This window comes from Calidris pugnax, unplaced genomic scaffold, assembly GCF_001431845.1.
Source record: "Calidris pugnax isolate Ruff unplaced genomic scaffold, ASM143184v1 scaffold111, whole genome shotgun sequence".
NCBI lineage: Eukaryota > Metazoa > Chordata > Aves > Charadriiformes > Scolopacidae > Calidris > Calidris pugnax.
In genome coordinates this window covers 5,039,660-5,063,790 of record NW_015090872.1, presented here as the reverse complement: position 1 = coordinate 5,063,790, position 24,131 = coordinate 5,039,660, and the positions used below count along the sequence as shown (strand labels likewise).

The following is a 24,131-nucleotide window of genomic DNA, read 5'->3' as shown; positions in this document are numbered from 1 at the left end:
GAAGCAGACTTTGCTGTGCCCGTGCAATTTATGGGTTTGGGGTTTTGTTGTTTTTTTTTCTTTTTTTGAGAGACCAGTCACTGAAATGGAAGTTTTTCATTATTTCCTGATCCAGCGCAGTGTGTTACCTTCCTGCGGGTTTGTTCACCGCGGCTGCAGGGACCTGACGTACCGTGAAATGGAGCGCTCTCAGGCCGGCGTCAGGAGCCGGGGCGTGAAGGGGGGCCAGGCCTCAGCAGGGACCCTGGTGCTGCGCGGGGCGGTGGGAATGGAGCCCTGGCTGTCCCCGTGTCACACTGCAAACTGGTGGCAGCTTCCTCCCTGCCCACCTGGCGCCAGCTCTGACCAGCAGGGATGGCGCTGCCTGAGCCCAGCTGTGGTGACGTGGCCTCCTGCCTCACTTAGAGCCACAGCACTTTGGGCTTTTGGTCCTCAGTGCAGAGCGTCCCACAGAGGTGAGTTACGGGGCTGTTACCAGGATCACCTCCTGCTAAGCTCTCCTGTTTCTAGAAAATACTTTGGGGGATTAGTGTTTCTCACCGCTTTCGTGCAAATGCCCTTTCTATGGGAGAAAGGGTATATGCCCTGCTATACAAGGGCAGCTTCAAGATCTTAAAGAGTTCCTGCAGCGTCACCTTAACTGTGTTCTCCAGAGTAGCCCGAGCTCTGTGACATGGTTTATTTTGTCCTGTCAGACAGACAGACCACAGCGCCCTGCCCAGCAACAGCCCTGGAGCCAGGTTTCTTTACTCATCGTTTCTTTTTCTTTGTTTCGTATTTTGCCACCTTCCCTTTTTCTTTCTGCTTTGCTAGCTGTTTCTCCAAATTCTTCTTGAGGTTCTGGTAGGGGCCCAGGTTTCTGCGGACCATTGTCCCTTTCCACCAGGCCTGCAGCTGGAAGAGGAAGAGAGAGCGACGTCTTAGGGGACATCACTTACTGAAGTACCTGGTGCAGCTCAACTGCCAGAGCCTCCCTCCTGCGCTCCCTGGCTGCAGAAGGGCACCTCTGGCCCCCCAGCAGCAGCTGGGCCTGTGGTGGTGACACTGAAGGTACCCACGTCTGGGCTGAGGACACTGCTGGTGGCAAGGGGATGAGCAGGGCAACTGCCCCGTGACCGTCCCTGTGTCACCCAGGCAGCGGGGCTGGTGTGACGAGCACAGCCCCAAGTCATTGGAGGAGACTGGCTTCTCCCCTCTGATCTCCTCTCAAACACCTGCAGCTGGCTTTGTGTCTGCCCCAGAAGAAAGGGACAGGCTTCATCTGTCCTTTCCTTGGGCCACCCCACACCGGCCAACTCTCTCAGGCCATTCTCTGCCCAAACAAAGCCTGTGGAGCAAATGGTGAACTCCAGGCTGCTGATGGAACGGCACGGCCGCAGCTTGGCTCCCCTTTACCTTCAGGATGCTCTTCAGCTCCAGGGCCTCCTGCTCTCGTCGGCGTTTCTCAGCCTCCCTTTCTGCCCGGTCTCTGATGATGGTTTCCTCAAACATCTGGCACTGCAGGAGAGCACAGGGGAACAACAGCCGCGTGAAAAACACATCCCCTGCACTGTAGGGCAAACCTTCTAGGCTCGCTCTGCCCAGCAGCTTGGCAGGGCAGGGCTCACCTGCTGCAAGGAGTCTTCTCCTCTGGCCCCATCCTTGCCACACTCTTTTCACAGCCCCCCAGGGGCTGCTCTGGCCCGTGGGTCCCACCCTCTGCACCAAGGAGCTCCCTGGCAGCCCAAGGGTAATGTGTAAGCGTGGACCTTCCTCCCCCACCTCCTTTTTTTGATCTTTGCTGAATCCAGATGGCCAATGTTGCTCATTACCAGCCTCGGTCCTACGGCACCGAGAGCTGCTGCCAAAGCGAAACCTCTCACGGCCTGGCTGCAATTAACCCTCTGGTCCTGTGCTGTGAAATGGCTCTCTGATGGCGTCTCGGGCAACAGATGGTGGTGGGAAGGAGGCGTGCTCCCCCAGGCCAGGCAGCAGATGATCCACAAACACACTGGGGACACCGAGATGACAGTGTACAGAGTGAAAAATGAGCCCACAAGCAGGGAAACATCTAACTCGGTCCCATCATCTCAGAGCCAGTGACAGTAAGGAACGATTACAAGTTCATTCCTTCTGGCTTTAAAACACCCATTTTTGTAGACAATTCTTTCTGCCCTGTGCTGCCTGCTCCGCTGTGCCTGCGTAGCTGTGATTACAGCCCAGCAATTAACCAAAGTGGAGCAGGAATGGTTTTAACTGGACTCAGTTCCCTCGTAGCAGCGCTGTGCGTCTGCAGGAGGGGATGCAGCTGCCATTTCCAGTCCCAGCCTGGTGTACCCAGTGTTGTTAGAAGGAGCAGATTTGGTCAGACTGAGGCAGTTTCTGTACTGCTGGGGTGGAACAGTGTCTTTGCCCTTCACAAAGGCTGTCAGTAGCTCTCTGAGCACTTGCTGCTCTTTGAAAATAGCTGTAGGGGAAACACCATCATCCCTCCTTGATGTCACAGGAGGCAAACCGAAGATGACTACTCGGTCCCTGCCTTCCCAGCACCACTGCTTATAATCGCAGCCTACACCTCAGGATTACTGATATTTTTCTTCCATGGTTCCCTATCTGAGGGTAGGAAAAAGCTGGGATGCAGGTTTGCACGGCTGAGCACCGAGATGCTGCTGATGTCTTACCTCTGTGGCAATTTGTCGCAGCGTTTCCAAGTTGTTTGCCTTTAATGCTTTTAGGGCATCCAGTTCTTCTTCTTTAGCATCTGCATCGTTTTCAAATTTGTCCACCCAGTGTTCCAGCTTCTCTTCCACCTTCTGCATGGGGATAGAATGGTGCTCAGCAGAGTACAGAGTGCAGAGGGGAAAGATTTGCTACTATGACATGTCCTGCTCTCAGGATGGTGGTAAGTGTCCCGTAAATTTGGCATAGTCAGTGTTTCCTTCTCATCTTGAAAGGCCGAGACCCCTAGGACTAGTGATAAATTGCTGGTGGCCTGCAGACCCCTCGCTGGGGATTCACCATGGAAGCCACAGCACTGTGCTGAGCTTTTAGCCCAGAAGAAAGATCAGGTTGGACTTTCAGAGGTCTCCATTCAGAAGAACGGAGAAGCACTGGAGGTTAGTTTTGTGCATGGTCAGTCCTAGTGACATAAGTGACAACCAGAAGCCATCCTTTTTGTGTACACAGAGGGAGGGGGGGTTAAGAAACAGAATCTGACGGTAAGAAAGCTTTTATCCTCTGCCCAACTCCCTGCCTGCTGCCTGAATTAAGCACAGTGCACAGGAATAAGGTCCCAAGGGACAGCACTTTACGCTGTTTCAGGTTGTGAACTTGGCTTTGTCTCGCTCGTGAATAGGAGGGCAGGTGTCGCCGCAACAGTCACCCTGATGACTTCCTCCCATTCACCAATAACTTCTCCATAGTAACAACCATGAGTGCTTGCATGGAAAAATAATCTGAGGAAAAGCATCAATCTCATTACAGCCCCACAGCTGGACACACAAGGGAGATGGGGGCCATGGCCATCCTCTTCTCTGCGGGCCCCTGTAAAGCCACCAGCTGCTGTCTGAGCGCAGGGGGCTTGTACTTTGCCTTCTGGTAGAGGTCAAACAGGCTGCAGCTTGTGCTGGGACAGTCCCCTCACTGTGAAGTGTTGATGAGACTAAGGCTCAGGGATACAGAGGACACTAATTAATTGTGCACAAGATACAGCGGATTTTTTTCATTCTAATTACATTTTTTACATTTTATTATCATCTATTAAGTTTTGTACTGGCAGTGATGTGAGGTACCCTGTGGTAGCAAGGTTTTCTTCCAGTCATACGGTTTGTGAGATGTTTTCCAGTGTTATTCACTGTAACGGGCACTGCTGTTGATGACACAAAAGCTCTGAACCTTTGGATCAACAGCACAAGGACATTCTTGGATGTTTGCTGCTGAAAATGGGCACAATAATTGTGAGTTAGCAATTATCCAGCCCAGATTCTCGCTCAGATTAAGATAAGGCAAAACTGGGCTGGCAGTTTCTGTCATTTCCTTCTTAGTGACCCCTCTGTGCAACACCTGGGTGTGTGAAAGTGTTGCCCTCCCTTTGAGCAGCAGCAGCCGCGCTCCTTCACTCAGTCCCTGGGAGCCCCAGCTACTGCCAAGGGAGGTCTAAATAAAATTCAAATTAGCTGAATAGCTAACAACTACCTGAGGGAGGAAAAAGATGTAATGCCTGAATAAACAATGCCAATCATTACATGAACTCTAATTTTAAGGAAATGTATCCAAATGAAGCAAATCCCAAGTCTGGGAGAGCTGGGTTAATTAAGACTTGCGGGTTAGTGTTCATTCAAACAGCAAAAATCATGAACCTGGGTAGTTTGAAGGAGAAATAACTCATTTTCTTTTGGCACTAATTGATAATGTTTCCCAGTTGCTATTGGCAGCATTAGCAGAAAGTGCCACATACCTGATGGAGTCGCCTGAGGAAATTATCAATCTCCACGTGGACTCGAATCTCCTCATCACTTTTGCTCTTCAGCTTCTGTGACCAGTGCAGACAGAAAATGGGAGAGACCATGTTAGAGCACGTGAAGGAGCTCTCTGCATAGTCCACACAGGTTTTTCCCAGTGACAAAACCAACCGAGGCAGCCCTTGCCCCTGGGCCATCCATGAGAAAGGGACAACTAGATCAGACCTTGGTCAGTCAAAATAATAAAAAAAAAAAGCTTGCAAAACCGGAACACTTTTCTAGTCCAGTTCACCTCGTGGCCACACAAACAGCTCTATCAGCATGATGTGCTGTGGGCCATGCTGGGAGCTCGGGCTGCTTATGTTGCTAAATGGCCTCATAACTGCAGCCTTTGGACATAGTTATGGGCACGTTCCTCTGACAATGGCATCAGTTTAAGCAGTCTCTGCCTCCAGCCACTGTCCCCTGCAGCCATGGCACCCCTGCTGTTGCTGTTTGCAGGACCATACAGAGAAGCAGTGGAAGTCTGGTGAGTTTCCCGATCCAGTTCAAACAGTTCTGTTGAGGACTTTGATGGAGAACAGAAAGGGCATCTGGGGAGAAGAGGGAGGACTCTTCCCTTACTAGCTGGAGATGCCTTCCAGTAGGGGCTGTGGGGAAGGGCTTACCTTAATTTCCTCATCCAGGGCATTCTCTGCATTGCTGCACTTCTTCTGGGTTTGGTGGACCTGGAGGTCTGTGCTTTTCTTCATGTAGCAGCTCTCCATGTTCGTTTTGGCCTTCACCTCTAGGAGCTGATCTTTGAGGAAGGCAATCACAGCGTCTCGGTTCTAGTGGAGGAGAGACAAGCACAAAAGCAAGCCTGGAGACTGAGGTCAGCCCACTGTTTCTTCATCTCTCCACTCCCCAATAAACTCAGAAGAGACAGGATTATAGGCTTCACACGTTCCCTGAATGTTGCCCCATTTCAGCCTCTGCTTCAAAGGGAAGTTTGGTTTTTACCCCATACAGAAGGCAGTAAACCTATCAGTGAGGAGTGATTACTTCTGGAGAGGGCAGAGTGATGAAGAGAGGGGGGCAAGAAGCCAGGCCTCTGGCCTCTGGTCCAGGAACGGATTCAGGCCTGCTTATTATAAACACAAGAGAAGCCAAATAATTTCACCTGCTTAGAGTTAGGCTTTAGTAACCTCTGGGATTAGGCCATCTCAATCAGTGAGCATCTGTTAAGAGGAAGATGATGCCTCAGCCCCACGTAAGCCAAAGTTTGATTTCCTAAAATATACTGTATTCCTTGGAATAGTTATGCTAGTTATGCAGCAACTGTATAAACACAACCTTAGGACCAGGTAAAAATCTCATCTTGACTCGCTCATATGTTTAGACAGTTGTTTCTTGAAATCTTACCAGGGAGATGGTGCCCACTTTTTATTATAAAAGCGTACACTGAGGGCAAGTAAGAAGTGCCAAGGAAAAGCTGGCTCAGAGCTCCCAGCCTCTCCCTGTGCCCTGTTTTGCAATGGAACTGAGCTTTCCTGGGGGAATTCTGTCCCCAGGAGCTCCCCTATGGGCAAGAATCCTGAGCCAACGTGCCCCGTCTGCCCACATTTTGGGGCGTGCTCAGGAAGCGAAAAGCGCATTTGCTTGATCTGGAATTGTGGTTTTGTTTACTCCTTTTTAATGAATTTCTTTGAGTAACAGATAAAAATTTATTAATCTGGGGTTGGAACGTGGAAGAACCGTCTGTAAAATTAAAAACTCTAGACTGTTAAGAGTTAAAAAGGTCATCAGAGTCTCCTGTGCAATTATGCAAGATCAATCTTAATGCCTCTGGTTTGGCGCCGGGTTGCTCCATTACAGCCGTTCTCGTTGCTTCCCTGCCATGCCATGACAGGTCTGACATTCATCAGCCAGACCTTGCAGCTGAAGATGAAATACCAAAGTGCTGGCATTTCAATGTTTTGAAGCCCACGTATCTTGTCTCTGAAGCACCCTTGCATTCCTTAGCTCTGTAAACATGGAAAAATGCCACGGGAAGAAGCCAGCTCAACAGTGCTGTGTTTCAAAGCCTCTGCAGCGTGACTCATTTGGAAAAGGTTTCCTTATAAGAAGAGTTTGGAGCAGTTAAAAGGAAAATCCTTCCCTCTGCACCCCTTGTCGGACATAGTTAGGAAGAGTAAAGTATATTTATAAGGCTCAAGACAATTAGGGGCCTTGGCTGATGCTGTTTTGTGGGTTTAGAAGTCATGCATTCAAATTTTTTTGAAGGTTTCCAACATCAGATATTACTTTACAGACATATCATCATATGACTGCAGACAGCTACAGACATGACCTATTTGTGCCCTGTTAAGGTTTCTGGTAATGGCCTTTGTTTTCCCCGGTGTGAAATTTTGGTGGGTGTTGGGAGAGGTTGTGTGGGGTCAGTAGACACGGGAGGTGACCACACCACTTTATTTTGAGATTGTCTTCCTGTCTCATGGTGGAATCATGTCTAAATTGAGGGGCTGGCAGAGAGACTGGGGAGATCCTAATGAAGAACACTGACTTTTTGGGGTACTGAGGCTCAGCAAAGCCAAGTGCTGCTGATGGCAGCGTGTTACTGCTCTCTGCTAAGGATCTGCAAATAGGTCAGAAAAAAAAGGGCTCAGCCTGGTTTACAAAGTACTTGGCTATTAGAGAGGTGGGGCAGAGCATGAACACTTCACCAAGTTATTTTCTTTTTCATTTCATATTTTAGTAAAGTAGAGGAAAAGTGCTTTTGATGCCAGCGCCCCAGGCCTGAGCCGGGATGGGGGCCCATCTGCTCTGTTTGTTTTCTTTGTTGTACGGCGTGTTTGCGGTTTGGATTTGGGCTGTGGTGTTGTAAAACATCTTCGTTAGAGGTGGGGAGTCTGGGGGCTTTGGTTACACAATCCAAAGCAGACAGGAAGTGAAATGCAAAACCCCAGTGGTGGTTTTACAGCAACCCCTCGGCTCGGAGAGGGAAAGTGGGCTGCGGGCGTGTGGGCAGCTACTGCGGCCCAGCCCATGGCCCTGGCCCTGCTGCACTGGGACACGTTTGGTGTGGGGCTGCAGGTAGTCAATGCAGCAATGAATTCCCACAAGCTGTGGGCACCATCTGTAGAGCGTGCTGTTTCCTGAACTTCAGGGACAGGCACTGGGAAAATGAGTTAATATTTACTCGTTCTGGTTTATCACAGCAGAGGTCCCAGCCAAGACATGGAGCACTTTCATGGTTACTGCAGTAAACCTCTGGGCTGCTTATTTGGGATGTGACTTCAGCGCTGAATCTGCCAAACCAAAGATGCAAAATCATACCTCCTGTGTCCAAAACTATCACAAAACGGGCAGAGACCAAGATCAAACCCCAGGAAATAGCTGTCAAGAGCCAGTCTGCTTCGCAAGCAGGTAAACAAGCTGCTTTTCTCTGATCTCTCAGCTGGCAGACATCAGCTCAGAGGCCTGGCTGCTGCTGTTATCCGGTGCCATAGGAGCCTGCCCCACAGATGCTGTTTGGCTGCAAAAGCCACTGCTCTGAGCTGGAAAGGGCATGCACGCTCCTGCGTTTTCATTTACTTTGATTTATCTCTCTTGCAAGTGCCACCTAGATCTCTCAGCTCTCCCACAGCAATTAGTATTTACAGCCACTTACAATATGGCTAGTGACAAAAACAGCAAACAGGAGCCAACAGTTTGAGGAATTCCTCCAGCAGTGGGACAAACCCCTTCTGCACACCCAATGCAGCCTCTGCGAGCTCACCTCCGTCCCAACATCCGTGGGAGCGAGCTGTGTGAGGGGCACTTTGTTGGCCAAGGGAGCAGAGCTGTTGGCAGCAGTGCTCTTGTGGAAAGTCCCGTCCCTCTGGAGCCAGGTTTGGATCTAGTGCACCAGCTCCAGGTCCCACTGAGCTGCCTTGGGGCAGTGAAGTCACCCAGGAGCTGAGGACCATCACACGCCTTGTGCCTTCTACTGTAATCGCCTGGTGCACTTCCTCAGTAGAAACACGCACCAGCAGGTGTGTATATGTGTTTAAAACCCACCTGGATGCAGTCCTGAGTAACATGCTCTAGCTCTAGGCAATCCTGCTTCAGCAGGGGAGTTGGACTAGATGATCTCTATGGTCCCTTCCAACTCTAGAAATTCAGTGAAATTCCCCCAGCACACTTCATTGATGTATTCATCCTCCTGGGAGAGGATGAGGGAAGAAACATGATGGATTTCAGTCACACTAAAAGCACTGGGAGAGTGGAGCTGAGTGTGTTATGAGAGCCCACATGGAATAAAAGTTACGGACTTGTTTTCACTGGTACCCTGGTGCAGTGTCGTGGGTTTCTGTCTGGTAGGTAGCCTGCAGTATTACTGCTTGTTATAAAATTGTACTATGTCTTGGACACACATATAGCATGAGTATACCACAAAACCCACAGGACATAAAAAGCCCTGTAGGTGAATGGCAAGGCAGGAATTATAAAGTTTCCTAAATTATTTTGTTAAACTATGTAATCCTATATGATATTAACTTGTTTTAAATCTGTACAGACTGCCATCACTTGTCCAGGAAACTAGAGGAAGTATTTTTGTACAAGCTAGAAAATGAAGACTGCAGCAGCAAACAGAACTCCTGCAGCCAAACTAGAGCTCTCGGTGATGCTCCTGCACCGAGGGGCACGAGCAAAACCAGACCAGTCATTTCAGCTCCTTTAGAGACATCACTCCTTTCCAAGAGGAATGAAAACAAAGTAAATAAGAATATTTAGCATTTGATTTGTGCTCCATTAGGAAGAAAAATGAGCTGAGCGGAGTAATGCAGCATTAATTAGCATCTCATTAAGAGGCAGCAAGGCTGAAAATACAAACATACAGGCAACATGCGTGAAGCAAAGACCGTGTTTTTCTGGTTCCGTGATTAGATTTGCTCGCTTTTGTTTTCTCATCCACTAGACTGGAGACAACCATGTTGTCTTTTGTCTACAGGTCTGTTCGTTATTACTGTTCAAAGTACTCCAAATCAGCAAGCTGTATTTTTGTTTTTAATTAGTTGGCAAGGTGACAAATCATGCAAGTGTCTGTAACACTGCCTATGGGAAAATCCCATATGAAGCGAATAGAAATTATTCTCCCTTGGGAGACACAGTGAGACACCATTTTTTTTGGCACAGGAGGAAAGCAATACTTGAAAGTAGTCTGGTCTTTGATTTGTTATCAAAGCTGAAACTATAAGGAAGCTCAGAAAATTACTCTTAAGCTGGAAATAAAAAACAAAATCCCAGATGAATGGAGATCCCACTTGATGAGGCAAAAAGCAAGAACTAAATTAGCAGAAGGTACTGAAAGAACATGGAGAAGAGCACCCTCTCAGCATGGGAGCTACACACCTTCTTATGACTGCAAGAGGCAGGAGAGGAGCAGGGCAGGACACAGGGACACAGTGCCAGGGCCATGCTGTCAGTGTGAGGTGGGATGATTAGAGCCCCCTACATGCCAGTGTCTGGGAAGGCATTAAACAAGATGTATATTGTGTGCACAAACACTGAGGTCTGAGGAGCACTACACAGAAGGAGAACTACCTCATCATATTCACTAGCCTGGGGAGTGGAAGAAGAGGAGCTTCCCAGGAGCCATCTGACTGAGAAGGGGCAATGTGCAGAAGAAAACAGACAACGTACAGTCCCTGAGCCTGACAAACCATCCAGCTTATTTCATTTAACTGCCACAAGAGTCAAGAGACTTTTAGATCGTCTCATAGGGCCTGGAAATGGGCTCCCATACCATTTCCAGTGGCAGTAACTATATACTGGGGTATATAGCTCCCCTTTTCAGTCCTGGCTCTCACCTCTACATCCTTTAGATTTTCTGTCCAAACTGTAGGGAAAAAAAGTTCATCCTGCATTTCTCTTTTAGTTCCCACAACTGTTCCTTCTTGATGTGTCTCCTAAGATTCTAACTTTTCCATTTCCTTCAGTGACTCCTCTTCTTTCTCCTCTCTGTTATGTCCACAGTTTTTTTTCCAGTGTCCTTTTCATCCTGTTACACTTCCCAGTATATGTTACACATTTCCAGGATTCCTGCTGGTAGGTGAGTACTGACCTACATGAATTTTCCCATCTTCTACCTTCCTGCTTTCTTCTCTGAAGTTCTAATATCTTCCCAGACTTCTGCTCTTCAGTCAGTTATAGATAGCTGCATACACTGCCAGCGCCAATAGAACTTTCATGTTGTTACAACCATCCTGTATTTACAATTAAACTTTCTACTGCACATGCATCCAGGTTTCAAAAACCTCCTTGTTCCATAAACTGTACTTCACCAGCATGTCAGTGGCTTAAAATTCCTCTCTGTAGCCAACTAGACCCTGGCTTGATTACTGTCCACGCTTTGTCCAAAGACAAAATTCAGTGACGCCGATTCTTTCCTCAGATGCCTTTGCTGTCCTCTTGCTCAACACTGAACCAAGCATCAGAGTGTTGTTCCTTCTCCCAGGCCCTGTATAGCTCTGAACCTGCCTGCCTTTTGCTTGTTTTCTGTCACACACTCTTTCCTGCCTCAGCAGGGCCAGGCAACGTTTCCCTGTTTCTGCACAGAACTGTGTGTGCTTTTGCTCTAACGCACGCACGAGCATCAAGTCTGAGCTGCCTGGTGAGCATCACAGTGACCTGTGATATGCCATTCAATTGATCTGCACTTGTGTAGCAAGCCTGACATTTCCAGAATGTCCCAGGTTTGCTTTGCACGCACACACTATTTGCACACTGCAGACAGAAGGGCTGAAGCTTTCCAGAAAGATAAAGTTGACAGCATACATGCAATAACATTAATCTGCCCTTGTATAGGACTCCCATGTTTGGGATTTTCTAGTATCTGGAAGACTAGAAAAAGATATTAAAATCATGACATTTTCCCCAAACAAAATTGTATGTAGAAAAATGACATGCCCTTATGGCAAGTGTCTGTCTTTCTCACTCCCTCATCGTCACACTTTCTTCTGTGCCAGGTGTCACGTCTGCATCAGTGAGCATGAATCTTAGATACTGCTATCTGCAGATAACCTCATCCTTACTGATTGCAGATGTCCATGCTTTGCCACTCCGAACAGTGGTTTTGGGGTATTCTAATTTGATCATGGTCTCTCAGGATTAATGAGTATTTTAAGCTCCCATTTGAAACCCATTGGACGCTGCTCTTAAACTCATTAGCAGGCTTTTTTCGGAATACAAATTTTTATTGCAGTTATTCTGCTTCTATATTCCTAAATGATGGATCACTATATATGCCACACGTCCTCTCATCTGAGTGCTAGTTCCTGGGCAGCAGGGGCCAGCTTGCTAACAGGCTTCCCCCCTGGCATGATGCCCACTGCTAAGTGATCTCACCTGAAGTTCTATTTCAGTTTCTTTCTTGACATCTTGCAGCTGTTCCCCAAGTGACTTTATCTCTTTCTTTCCTTCCTCCTCCCTGAAGAAAAATGGATAAACACAATCACTTGAATAAATCAAGAAAGACAAGAGCTGTTTACCTAGAAGGGGGACTTCCTGTCTCCTGATACATTTTGGCACCTCGCTGAGCACTGCTCCACTTATCCTGCTCAATGAATGACTTTCTAACAGCTGAACTTAAAGAATTGCACACAAAAGCTTGGCCTGCTTCTTCAGACCAGCAGAAGGCAAGCTGCTTCCCATGGCTAAATAGCAAGAAAGGCATCTATCTCTTCACTCTGAGCCTCGGGGAGCAGCACATCTGCAAGTCCCAGAGACTTCTCACCAAGCCTAGTGACTTGGTAAGTAAATCCTGAAAGAAGAGGTGCACAGACTGAGCAAGGAGGATGGGAATGGAAGGGAGAATGAGCCAAATAACAGGGGATGCTCTTGTTGAAAGCCTGGAGTGGAATTAAGGACGATGCAATTCCTACAGCAGAGAGGGAAGATGCTTATGGTTGAGTCACTGTTTCTGCATTTCAAGCAAAAATCTCCCTGATTCTGTGCAGAAGCAGACCTGAGCAGCAGACAGTGCCAGATTGTCTAAGTTTCATTATATGTATGGAGAATTTTTTATATCAGACTTAAAATCTTTCAAAAGACACTGCCTCAGGTTCTGAGATCCATGAAGGGATATGAGTGAAGGCCAAAAGCTAGAGAAGTGTTTACCTGTCTAAAAAAAATCCAGCTAATGTTTTGTTCTAGGTCTTATCTTATTTCACTCAAAGTGCTTTTCTAATTTAATCTAATAATGCACATGATTTGATTTAAAGCCAGTAAATACTACAGTTGGTACTTGAGACTTTGTACCCCATCACAACCTTACAATCAAACATGCATTTCATTTTCAGAGTCTTTAGCTGAGTGATTGTGATGAACAAAAGCTCCTGATAAGGAGTTCCAGTCTTACCGCAGACTGCTTTCAGACTAGTATATTGACACAAAACCAGGCAAGTGTGTATTATATTGAAAGACGGATCAAGTTCATTCCATGAAAAGAATGTGTAGTAGAACAGACAACATAGTGGCTAGATATGATTGACAGAATGGAATTAAAAGGATTGTGTCCTTTCTGATTATAATTTGTCTGCTCCTTTTTGCCTTCTAGTATTGGACAGTTATTCTACAAGCAATTGCTGCTTTCATTTTTGCTTTCTGTCTCTTCCATAGATAAACAATAAATCCTTTGGGTTTAGATAGTGGAAGAGTTGGGTTTCATGCTTGAAATCACACTTTTCACTGGAAGCTGGAGACTCGTCCTGGAGGCAGACCCATGAGCCACCACTGGAGCTGTTCCAGTACATTGGACTCAGGACAAATCATGACTTCCAGCAACTTTGCTGTCTGCCCTAAATGATGGGCCTGAGCTGCTACACAGAACAAAGTAGCTTTAAAATGGTCACATAGTTCTCTGATGACTGCTCTGACAGGCTTGGGGTTGAACCAGAGCTTCCCGTGCCAAAAAGCTCCAAACCTCTAGTGCACAGAAGTTTGAACTAAGGAATCCCCAGTTTGAGCTGAGATGATAACAAATCTGAAATTTAGAAGATTTGGGGCAGAAGAGGTTCTATAGCACAGTGGTTGATGGATTAGCCTTAAATAAGACAACTGCCTCTGCCACCATCTGTGCTAGCCCCTCGCTGCTACTGGGAAAAGGGAGCATATTTGCATATAGGTCAGAGCAGATTCTCCTGGGCATCACATAACCTAAAGACCATATGTTGTTGGCCCTGATTTGAACAGATTCTCTGCTGCTCTGGCTTTCACTGGGGACAAGAGTTAAAAGATCTGGGAGCTCCTACATCACATTATGTTTTAATTGATATAGGGCAGCATTTGCGTTAATGCAGACACTGGTGTCCACTGTGGTCAAAGCTCAGACAATTCCTAGCTCAGATCAGTATCAGAACCACCAGATATTTCTTTCTGAAGGGGAAAGAAGTGAAGTTTGTAAAGCAGACAGAATAATTCAAGTTGGAAAAGCAGAATCCTTTCTGTATTTTGGGGGCTTGCTTTTTTTTTTCCCTTTTTAGCATGTACAGAGCAGAAATGGCCTTTGGGTTTCATCAGTTAAGCAGGGAAGTACTGAACACAACACTGACCTGATAAGGATGTCATGAAACTTGCTCTTTTTTTCCTTTTCTCTCTCATTAGCTTCTGTTAGGCTATTAAATGTTCCTGATTCCTGCAGCTCTTTCATAGTGACTGTAATTACATCATTTGCATACTGCCTGCCAGGGAGAAAAGGAACACAACAGTAATTTATAGGTGCTGGTACTAAAGTGTCTGGCACCTTTACAGTTCAAGGAAATATAAGATCACATTTATGTGCTTATGTCCTATCAAACTCACGCTTCTGCCATGGTACCTGCTTCTTGTACGTCTGAAGAACTCTGTATTTGGAGTTGGTTGAAGTATATAATTTAAAAATGCTGCCCTGAATGCTATTCTAGGAAGTAGCAAAGAAGCAAAACCATATTCATGCTGTGCCAGACTGTGCTGCCATTAGGAAGAAGGCTGCTGGCCTTGCAGTAGTGGTGACAGACAAGTGGATCTTGGAAAATGAGACCTGGGGATGCAGACAAGTGTGTCTATGAAGGGGTATCTGGGTGCCAAAAATACCCCAGTACAGCCCTAAGCTGATCTTAATAAACACATGTGCTTATCCAGTTTACTGAATTTCATGGTGCATATGGTAGTTATATTTTAGCTGCGTTTTTCTCTTTTGTGTTAGGATCTTCTTTAAGCCCTTTGCTGAAATAATATTAAAGGACAGAAGCCAGGATGCAGAAAAATGAATACTGAATGCTCAGCTCTCCAGTCTGTCTTTTAAACCAAAGGCTGCTGGTATTTCTGCAAATCAATGCACTGGATTAGGTGCAGGAATAACATTTATTTTTAAAAAGGAATTATTTGGTCTTTATACCTGTATATATCTTTATATATACCTTTATACCTATATATCTGTTCTATAAAGGAGAATGGCTGTAGCTGCCATAGAGGCTCTGTGTGCCCTGCAGAATAAGTGAGCTCACGAGACAATGCTGAGATCCCACTTTGCCTGTACATATCTGCTAGAGGAACCTGACTCCTGATACCAGAATATCAGCATGGGCTGATGAATTCCATGGCATGGAATCACCTGGCATGCATTCCACCCAAGCAGCTGTTATTAACTGGGTAATATTTTGCAACTCCATTCAAAATTAACTGATTGTCATTACTTGGCATCCAGAAGCAAGCAAAGGCCAAAACTAAATGGCCTGTGAAGCTAGACATCACTGCTTTTCTTCTGGACCAAGACTGAGGTACATCAACAGTGGGAGAGCAGGAAGCTTGTATTTTTGCTGTCAAAAGATAGACTGAGAACTTTACGGCTCTAAGCATCCCCCACAGTCATTGTATTTGTGCTTCACTCACCTGTCAGCCTGAATTTTTCTGAGATTCTCTATGGACAGAGCACTGTGTTTTGTGGCCCTTTTGGAAAGACGATGGGTACTTTTTAGATCTTCAGTTTTCTCCAGTTGCTGCTTGTGTTCGACACTTTTCGGCGATGTGGAGGTAACTGTTTCCCCACTCCCTTCCCTTGCTGACATAAGCTCTTTGTCCAGCTCCTTCTGGGTCTCTATGATTTCTTTAATTTCGTGGCTGCCAGTCTAAAAGGGAATAAGAGACACCTGCTTGCACATTGGGCAGTAGAACTAAACCCTTTGTAACGTTATGTAAGAGGAAGAAAAATGAATAATGAACTAGAATGAAGGTATACTAAGAGCAGCTGATAGTGTATGTTAGATTCTGCAAGAGTAGAAGAATAGAAACGTTTACCTTGGTTAGCTCTGAGCACACAATATAGGCCTATTAGAGTTTACAGGATCAAAAGTCCTGAAGTGACAGGACTAGAAAAGGCCTCAAAAAGTGAATTCATCTGCCCCAGCAGATGATGGTTCAGACTGTGTTGTTCCTGACATGTTCTTGATGACCTCCAGCAATGGAGACTACACACCCTCCTGCCAGTACCAGCACATCACAACAATCTTCACCATAAGAAAGTTTTTTCTCCTCAACTGCAGTTGAGCCCCTGGCTTCTTGTCCTGCTTTCTGTAGGCACAGAGAACAAATCATTCCTTCCTTCTTTGCAGCTGCTCTTATGTACTAGAAGACTATTAGTCTGTTTCTTCTCTGTCTTCTCTCTTCTCTCCATCTTTGCCATTTCCCACTGCCTGTGACCACCATCTTTCCCTACAGTATTATTGTTATAACAAAAGCAGAGCTGTGTGGAAATTAAAAGTGATAGACATCAGCTATCTGCTTAGCTGTTTTTCTGAGAGAGTGACAGCAAAGGAAGTATAACATGAATTCAAGATGAAATTCAAAATATTGGCAGCTCTCTTCTACATGGAAAGGTATCTTGTGGCTGTGCACAATTTTCTTAAAATAAAAAAAGCCCCAGAAAAAAAAAGGATACTATATAATCTGCTGAGGCCTTGTTTCGAGGAACTTCTCTGCTTTATGTGCTATGAGTAAGAATGCTGGTATATACAATGGGACATTAAAAAAGAAAATTTTCTTGCCCCCCTACTGGCATCTCTGTGGCTGAACACTTAACAGCAGTACTACTGAAGCCAGCTGACACAGGCACTGCCAGCCCCATCCTGTCCATAGCTGCCTACTCCCCACCCTGGCTGCTCAGGGAAATGGAACAGAGAACTCATTGGGCTGAGACATTTTCCAGCAGAAAGGGGAAAAAAGAAAAGTTTATTTTTAGCAGCACCAGTTCTCAGTCCAGGTCCCTCCACAGCCACATACACATTTGTCCCAACACAGCACAGAGGGCAGAGTGAAAACAAGGGGTCAGGGCAGCAACTGTGTACACCAGTTACTTCTCCAAGAAGCTACTTGTCGAGCGAGGCTCCGTTAGTGGTCTGCAATGGTGCTGTAGTCCCTGAGGGCGATGCGCTGGGCACTACTTCATTCTGAATATCTTGGACACTTCCAGATGGGATTAATCAGCCTCTGGCAGTGCCTGACTCACCACTGACTACGGAAGGAGTCTAGGTGACTACATGCTTAGTTTTTCGACAGCTCAATTGACGTGAAATGAATCGCATGCAAAGTACACACAGGCCAATGAAAATTACATAGTTGATTAGAAAAAAAGGGTTTAAATAGTTTGCTGGTGATGGCTGTACTTCAGAAAGAACTCGTTTTGGCAAACTCCTGTAATATGATGTAAATTTTATGAATGTTCTGATAGATGTTTTTTAATGTCTGGGAAAGTTCAAGCCAGGCTATAACTGGATTGTCTGTAAATAGCAAGGAGTTACAAACTAATAATTACCAAATAACTATGTAAGAACAAGGAGTTTGTAAACTGTATCTGTGTAGTCTCCTAGCTGTTTATCTTTTTCTAGTCTTTTGCCCAAAATTCAGCCAATAGAAAGGCTGCCTTCCTCTGGTGGACACACTGTGCAAAGCAAAGCACAAGAGTCCCCGATCTGGAAAATCAAGGAGGTGCTGGCCAACACTGCAATTAATCCTCTCAAAAATGTCATCAATGGAAATTCAGATGTCAATTTCTGAAAATGTCATTGATTTGTTTAACTGACAGAGCTCCAGGGTGCTTTGCAAATACAGGTTGTCTACAAATCCAAGGATAACAGCCAAATGTAAACTAAGAAACAGGGAGGAGCAGCAAATTACAGAGCACCAAAGTTAGCAAGTAGCTTCTCTAAGACATTTTCTTGTCTCTAAATTGTTTGTGTCTCGATTTCTTTTGGCATCTTCAGGAGCACAAGTAGGGTTTATAGTCTGGGAGAAAATTTGTGTTTTAAGAAGTGACTTGGAAAAAATGAACATTTGTGATTGAAGAGAAAAGCTAAGGTGTTTCCTCTATAATTAATGTCTACCTTTAGCATGTCTATCAGCCTGAGTCTGTGTGTCTGAAGAACAAGTGCTACTGTCCTGGCGATACACTCTTTTTTCTGTGCTTGTGCTGCTGGCACATGGGAGGTTACCCAGCTGTGTGAAGAAGCAGCCGCCTCTGGAAGGAGGTGAGGTTGGTTGGCAGGGCTCTTTTAAAGGGAGGAGTGCCCTCTGTTGCACAGTCTAAGTATCGTTCAGGCCCTGAAATTTGCTGTAAACAGCAGCTTCTGCTGCTTTACAATGGATTTTCTGAAAAGCACGTAGTATTGAAAGGAAGCACGTAGGAAACAACATATTGACTTACCTTCCTCTCGCATTTTTAAGTGGTACAATAGGCAGAGTGAACAGCATTAGATCTGAAAACTCGGATTCCTGTTTTTATTTCCATCCTGATCACATACTCTTTTTCTTCTTTTGAGTTCCTCTTATAAAAGAGTTTCAAACCTGCTTAAACTGGAAACAGCCTGCTATGCCACTTAAAATACATGACAACAGAACTTAGAAGCATTTACCCCTCGGGGTGGTCCCATCCTGTTTCTTATTTCTATCAGCCACCAGAAATACTACACCACCTTCCTCCACAGCAATAAACCTCTGCCTGAGCATTAGGGCTGCTGCTCTGTTCTTTGTATCTCTACCCAAGCCTTCTTAGTTAGGAAGTTTATTAGAAATGAACAAATTATAATTTTCAGGGAGAATGGGGTGTTACTAACATATTTTGAAGTGGAATCTTTCTTAATTCATTGTCTGTGGGGACTCAAGGATCTTTAGCGTGAATTTAGAGATGAACAGAAATACCCTGCATCTGAGCACTTTCAAATAACCTATTCTTTTGCGTTTTTAAAATTGCTGCCTATCTGTATAAGAACCTAGATCCTTTTCTCTAATCTTTTGCTTGTCATCCTACTGCTGTGATTTAAAATTACAAGCCCAGGAACCTCAACTTGTGTCAGTAGGGTCCTTTTCTCAAAGTCTTGACAAAAGTTTCTCAGAGATGCTGCAGTATAAATATTAAAATGGTCATCCACGCACTTTTATTGTGTTTCTTCACCCAAGGGTCATGGAGGACTTTGAAGAAAAAATATCTCAGTTGATTTTAAAAAAGATGCTGCTAGAAAACGTAAAACCAAGACAAGAAGAAAACAAGGAGAGATTACTTTAAAGAACAAGGATAGGGGCACGTACATGGCTGATGTCTGTCTGGCCCTCATATGAAACTGGCATGATATACCCAAGAATTGAGAGCTGATCAACACAATTCTCCAGCACAGCAGCAAACAGCAGAGCTTCCAGATGAGTGAATTTTTCCATTTCTTTGGCCTCTGGGCTTTTGCTAAGAGGAATAAAGACAAAAGATACCAATGAGAAAGACTGTATGGTGTTAGTAACAGTAGTTTAAACTAAAGGTAGACCTGAAATGACCTTATTTGCAGCTTTTCATACACTGCCCTAGCTTTGTTTATAGCCTTTCATACACTGTTTATAAGAGGAGCCCTGCTCCGCTGATGGCTGCATTCAGGCACAGTGGGAATGTTTAACTTTCACTAAACAAAGTAGGTCTTGGTCCCTCCTACAGCAGATCTGGGTAGACAGGCTGAGAAGGGAATGAACTCAGTGAGGTGGTCTCACTCTTCAGTTCAAGGGGGACCAGTGCTTCAAGACAGACTTTGTTCTTTGAGATACAATAGAATGAAGATGCCTTTTTAAAATTTAAAAAAATAATAATATTCCACACTTCTTTTAAAATCGCAGGTGGTGAACCTTCATGCTCTAATCATTCCTCATTATGACTGCATAGCTTTGATATTCTTATGATCCCAATTCCATCAGTAGGAACTGTTACCACCTTAAGATGTTAAATGTCAAACAAGAACCAGTATCTAGACTAATAAAACTATCTTTAATGTTCTGTGTTTATTTTAAATTGCATTTCAAAAGTGAAACTGCTCTGATGTACACTTAAGCATCCCTTTGCCTTGCTTACAGATGGAATATTGTGAAAGCGCATCTAGGGAATGGTGGAAATTCACTATAAATCCAAGTGAAACTGGTCCATTTAGAAAAATGCATAAGAAAACACCTGCATAACAATGGAGAAATTCTACAAGATTTTTAATGTTTTGGTAAGCTGTTAGACAATCCCTCCAAACCGTATACTTACAAAACAGATATTTCTTGTATAACACTTAGAACAACTGGAGTCTGAGATAACTGGGATCCTGAATGTCATTGCAATGGCAGCATCAACATCCACTAACAAAATCTTCATTTGGCTGCTATCCCTACAACTGGATTTGTGCCATCTGTTAAACCCTTGAATAAACATATTCTAGGTCTGCAGAATATTACAGTCCAATCTGTAAGTGTGCTAAGGAAATACATCAGACAATGCTGTTAGCATGATTAACAGGATAAGCCATGGCCACATTCTATGAAAATTAAAGAGGTTTAAATGCAGGTATGTTCTGGATCACTGGAAATCCATGATTTTCATAAGCAGCTTTAGAAGTGTTAAAAAAAAAAAAAGCATACTGTATCCTCTCTGAAACTGTTACCATTTGTCCGCATTATTTTTTGTTGTTTTTGTTGAAGAAACTATAGTCATTTACGGTAGGAAGATTAAATTAATTTCACTTGGGCAGAAAAATAAGAGTCACTTTTCAGTGCAGGTTTATTAGGTGTCTATTAGTATCAGAATAGGTAAAACAAAAATAACTTAGATTTTATGTATTTGTTTCTTGATGTCCCTGTCTCTTGCAGTAAGTTGTTTAATGCAACATGTATTGAAATGTGCTGTTCTTTGTAACAGGACTTGGATTTCCTTCTGGATAAGACTAGAAAGCCTAGTGTGCGAGTGGCAGTCTGTTTCATGACAGCTACATGGATGGTCAATGAGACTGGAACATTGCTCCTTTCAGCCTGGACTCTTTTCTTTGATTAACTGAATAACAACTCAAAATGCAAGACTACCTGGTGAGGTGCACACACTTGGATTAAGAATTTACACAAGCATTTCTGCCATGCTGCCAGGAACTCAGGGTGGCAAAGAAGGTTCAGGGGTGGCATCACTCCAGTCTTAACAAGCCATGAATAATGCAAAGTGCTATGATGTAGCAGGAGTGGTATTTTCAGCAGATATGAAGAAGTATTAGTGCTGCCGCATATAAGGCATTAGTAAACATCAGATAAGGCCTGGTGCATGTTTCTAGTCATTTATGTTAAAAAGCATGCACAGGTACAGAAGACAACTAGTTGGATGATCATGGAAATAGAAATTCTGTTTTACAAGAGGTTAAAAGAATTGAGGACTGTGATTACTCTCTATAAATACATATAAAGAGTAGATACCAGGGAGAGACACAGCTCTATAAATACATATAAAGAGTAGATACCAGGAAGAGACACAGCTATTTAATTAAGTTAAAGGATGATACTGGTCCATGGTCAAAGGAGTGTAATTTCTCCTAAGACAGGCAATTATGATAAGGTTTCTAACTTCTGGGTGGATGAAGACATCGAGCAGCCTTCCAGACAAGATAATGGCAGAGGCATCCTGAATTAGTTCAAGAAGAAGCTTGCTTAAACCATGGCAGGAAAAGATAACAGCAAAGGAGTGATTCTGAATATCGTCAATGTGTTTGCTGTCCTCCTTCTACTATTTATACCGACTTACCTTATTAATCCCACTGTTCAGGGCTTTTGCTGGTCACCTGTAACTAAGAAGGAACTGATTTCCTCCCTTCTGAGACTTTTTCTCTGCTTTCTCTTAATTATTAAAAAAAGAAATTGCTACAGCTTGAGATAGGAATCTGGTAATATCATTAACAAATAAATAACTAATAATCTGTATAATAAACTAAAAGCATTGCTTTTCATTTCTTTTCAAACTTGGAATCAGTGATAGAAGTGGAGATGCACAAATTAAGTACTATTACCTAAAGTTGGATGATGTCTCTTTCCAGTCAACAGGCATTATTAAATACTTTTAAAATGTTTTACTCATTTTTAGCTTTTAAGAAAAAATCTACATTCTGTATTTTGAGTCTAAACAACATGAGAATAATCTATTACATGTGGAGTCCTAATGCTAAAAATATGGTGAAAAAAGATTTGCTGTGGGAGAGCTGTGACAGATGATTACGACAGCATTCTTGAAAGAAGAAATAACACTTGCAGCTCTCATAGGAAAAAGTGACTTATTTGGAAACAAAGGAGGATGCAATTGCTTTTCCTCTATCCCATCAGTAGCTTCTGTCCAAGACAGAATTAATTCAAGACATTGATGCATGTTAAGAAAGCTCACAGCTGGAATGTTTCTCTAAAGCCTGCTGGTTTGTTCCTCCTATATATCTCCTCTTATAATCGTATACTCACTCAGCATGTGCATGTGCCAAGCCAGTACGCTCTGGGCTTATGCTGACTTGGAAGTGAGAAGGAAACCGCTGTCTGGGGCATTAAGAAACACTACAAATACTGAGTTGCTCTCCCTCGATTTTAGCATTAACTCAGAGCCCACAAACCATCCTGATTCAGCCATAGACATCGAGCTTAATCACTGCACTTTGCTCAACTCCCTCATTAAACTCTATTAATAAAAACAACCAAAAAAAAAAAAAAAAAAAGAGGTATGTGAAGGATTGAGCTTCCCCCAAGAGTTTAGGTTAACATTCTTTCCCCACTGATCTAAAGGGAAAGAAAAACATATCAAGAAATAATTTTTAAAACAACTGTATAAGAGGTCTGGCCTCCCGTTCCTTTGGGGATTGCAACTCCCTCTGCTGTGTGAGAGTCCTGGATGCACATTTCTCCCATCCTGCTGCCTGCTATTATAAAAGGGCTTCAAAGCCAGCACTTTTTGCAGCATTCCTTTTAGTCAATTAAGGAGATACCAATTAATTGCAGTGAGAAAATTCAAAGCTGAGAATGTCACATCTCTTTTAGCTCTTTTTTGCAAATGATTGGCAAAAAGAGATTCTGAACATCCCCGGTAGCTGTGGCTAGGCCATAAATCAGAAATGCCTTAGTTTTTACCAAAAAAAAGTCTCTTAGGCAAGCAAAATAGTTGTGGCCTTACAAAACTCTGCCTACCACTACAGATGTTAGAACATAAGTTGCTCATTTGGAAAAAAAAAAAATAGAAAGAAATGAAATAAACCTTGAAAAGCTGAAGTAATCTTGGTTTTGGCTTAGAGATGCAATTTAGTTTTCATCCGGATTGTAGAGAAAGATTTGCTGCTCTCTGAGGCTGTACTGATGAAAACTGGCTGCAGGAATAAAAGACGTGGTGCTACTTTCAGCTGTATGTCCCATACTAAATCTGTACAGGGCAGGAAAAGGTAAGATTTAGGGAGCATTGACTGTGGCATCTCTACTGCTAGAAAACAGAGTATTTTAACAGATGGTTTATTCTCTTCAAAGTAGGGATTGTGTCCTTTCTCTGAGCAGAGGTTCCTAGCACACGTTTGATACTGTTCACTGGGTAGATTAATGAGTGTTGCTTTGCTTTCTTGCAGAAGCCAGCAGAATAATTTGGAGAATTCATAATATTCCATCCTTTCTCTGCTCCTACTTCCTAATAATTTTATCTCTCTAAGAAAACCCTCTGCTTATACATACTTACAAGGCATTGAGTGCCCTGGCCCAGCAAAGTACAGATGGGCTTAATTCTCCTTCTGGATTGGGATCTAATTCCTTAGTCCAGGTTCAAACTCTCCAAGCCTAGCTGGTGACGACAGTAAATTTCATTCCAGAGATACAAGTTTTCATAAAACTTGTAAAAACACTCTAGACACACATTCAAATACAGTTTAAGACACTTAGGAACCAAGCTAGGGCATGTTTCATATTGGAGTAAGTTCCTAAATCACTTAACGTGCTCTGGAAATGCACCTGAACTTTTGGCTGTGTGAGGGAGGTGACAAAAGTCAGGAGTGAATGACCCTGACTTGGGAAAACGGGTAAGTATGTGCTTCCACCTATTCTTATTTAGGAAAACACAGGGATGTGAGACTTTGTAACAGGGATTTGAGCATAGTTTTGTGTCAGCGAGGTGATACCAGGAGTAAAATAAATATCGAGATGATTCACTAATTCAAGGTGAGAGCGGAGGAAGGCTCAGAGAGCCGCCATCAGAAGGGGGCCCCGGAGCCCTGGCCACCCCAGAAGCACCAAGCGCTGCCCTTTACCTCCCCGCTGCCCCCTCGTAGGTCTCCTCGCCTTGTTCCACCATCGCAGCCGGTTCTGGCCGCTGGGCCGCGGCTCCGCTCGCCCTTCGAGGCCTCCCCTCAACCTCCGCGC

At 44.3% G+C, this 24,131-nt stretch overlaps 1 protein-coding gene across 1 annotated transcript; it reads right to left on the bottom strand.

Annotated features, from left to right (window-relative positions):
- Positions 1-459: 459 nt before the first annotated feature.
- On the bottom strand, positions 460-24,131 carry IQCG (IQ motif containing G). The gene is made up of 10 exons (XM_014945971.1): positions 24,020-24,131; positions 19,020-19,167; positions 15,333-15,568; positions 14,015-14,143; positions 11,811-11,892; positions 5,108-5,269; positions 4,436-4,510; positions 2,661-2,792; positions 1,396-1,497; positions 460-894 (listed from the first exon to the last, which is right to left on the bottom strand). The coding sequence occupies exons 1-10, from the start codon at positions 24,061-24,063 to the stop codon at positions 751-753; spliced, it is 1,254 nt and encodes a 417-aa protein (XP_014801457.1). The 5' UTR covers positions 24,064-24,131; the 3' UTR covers positions 460-750.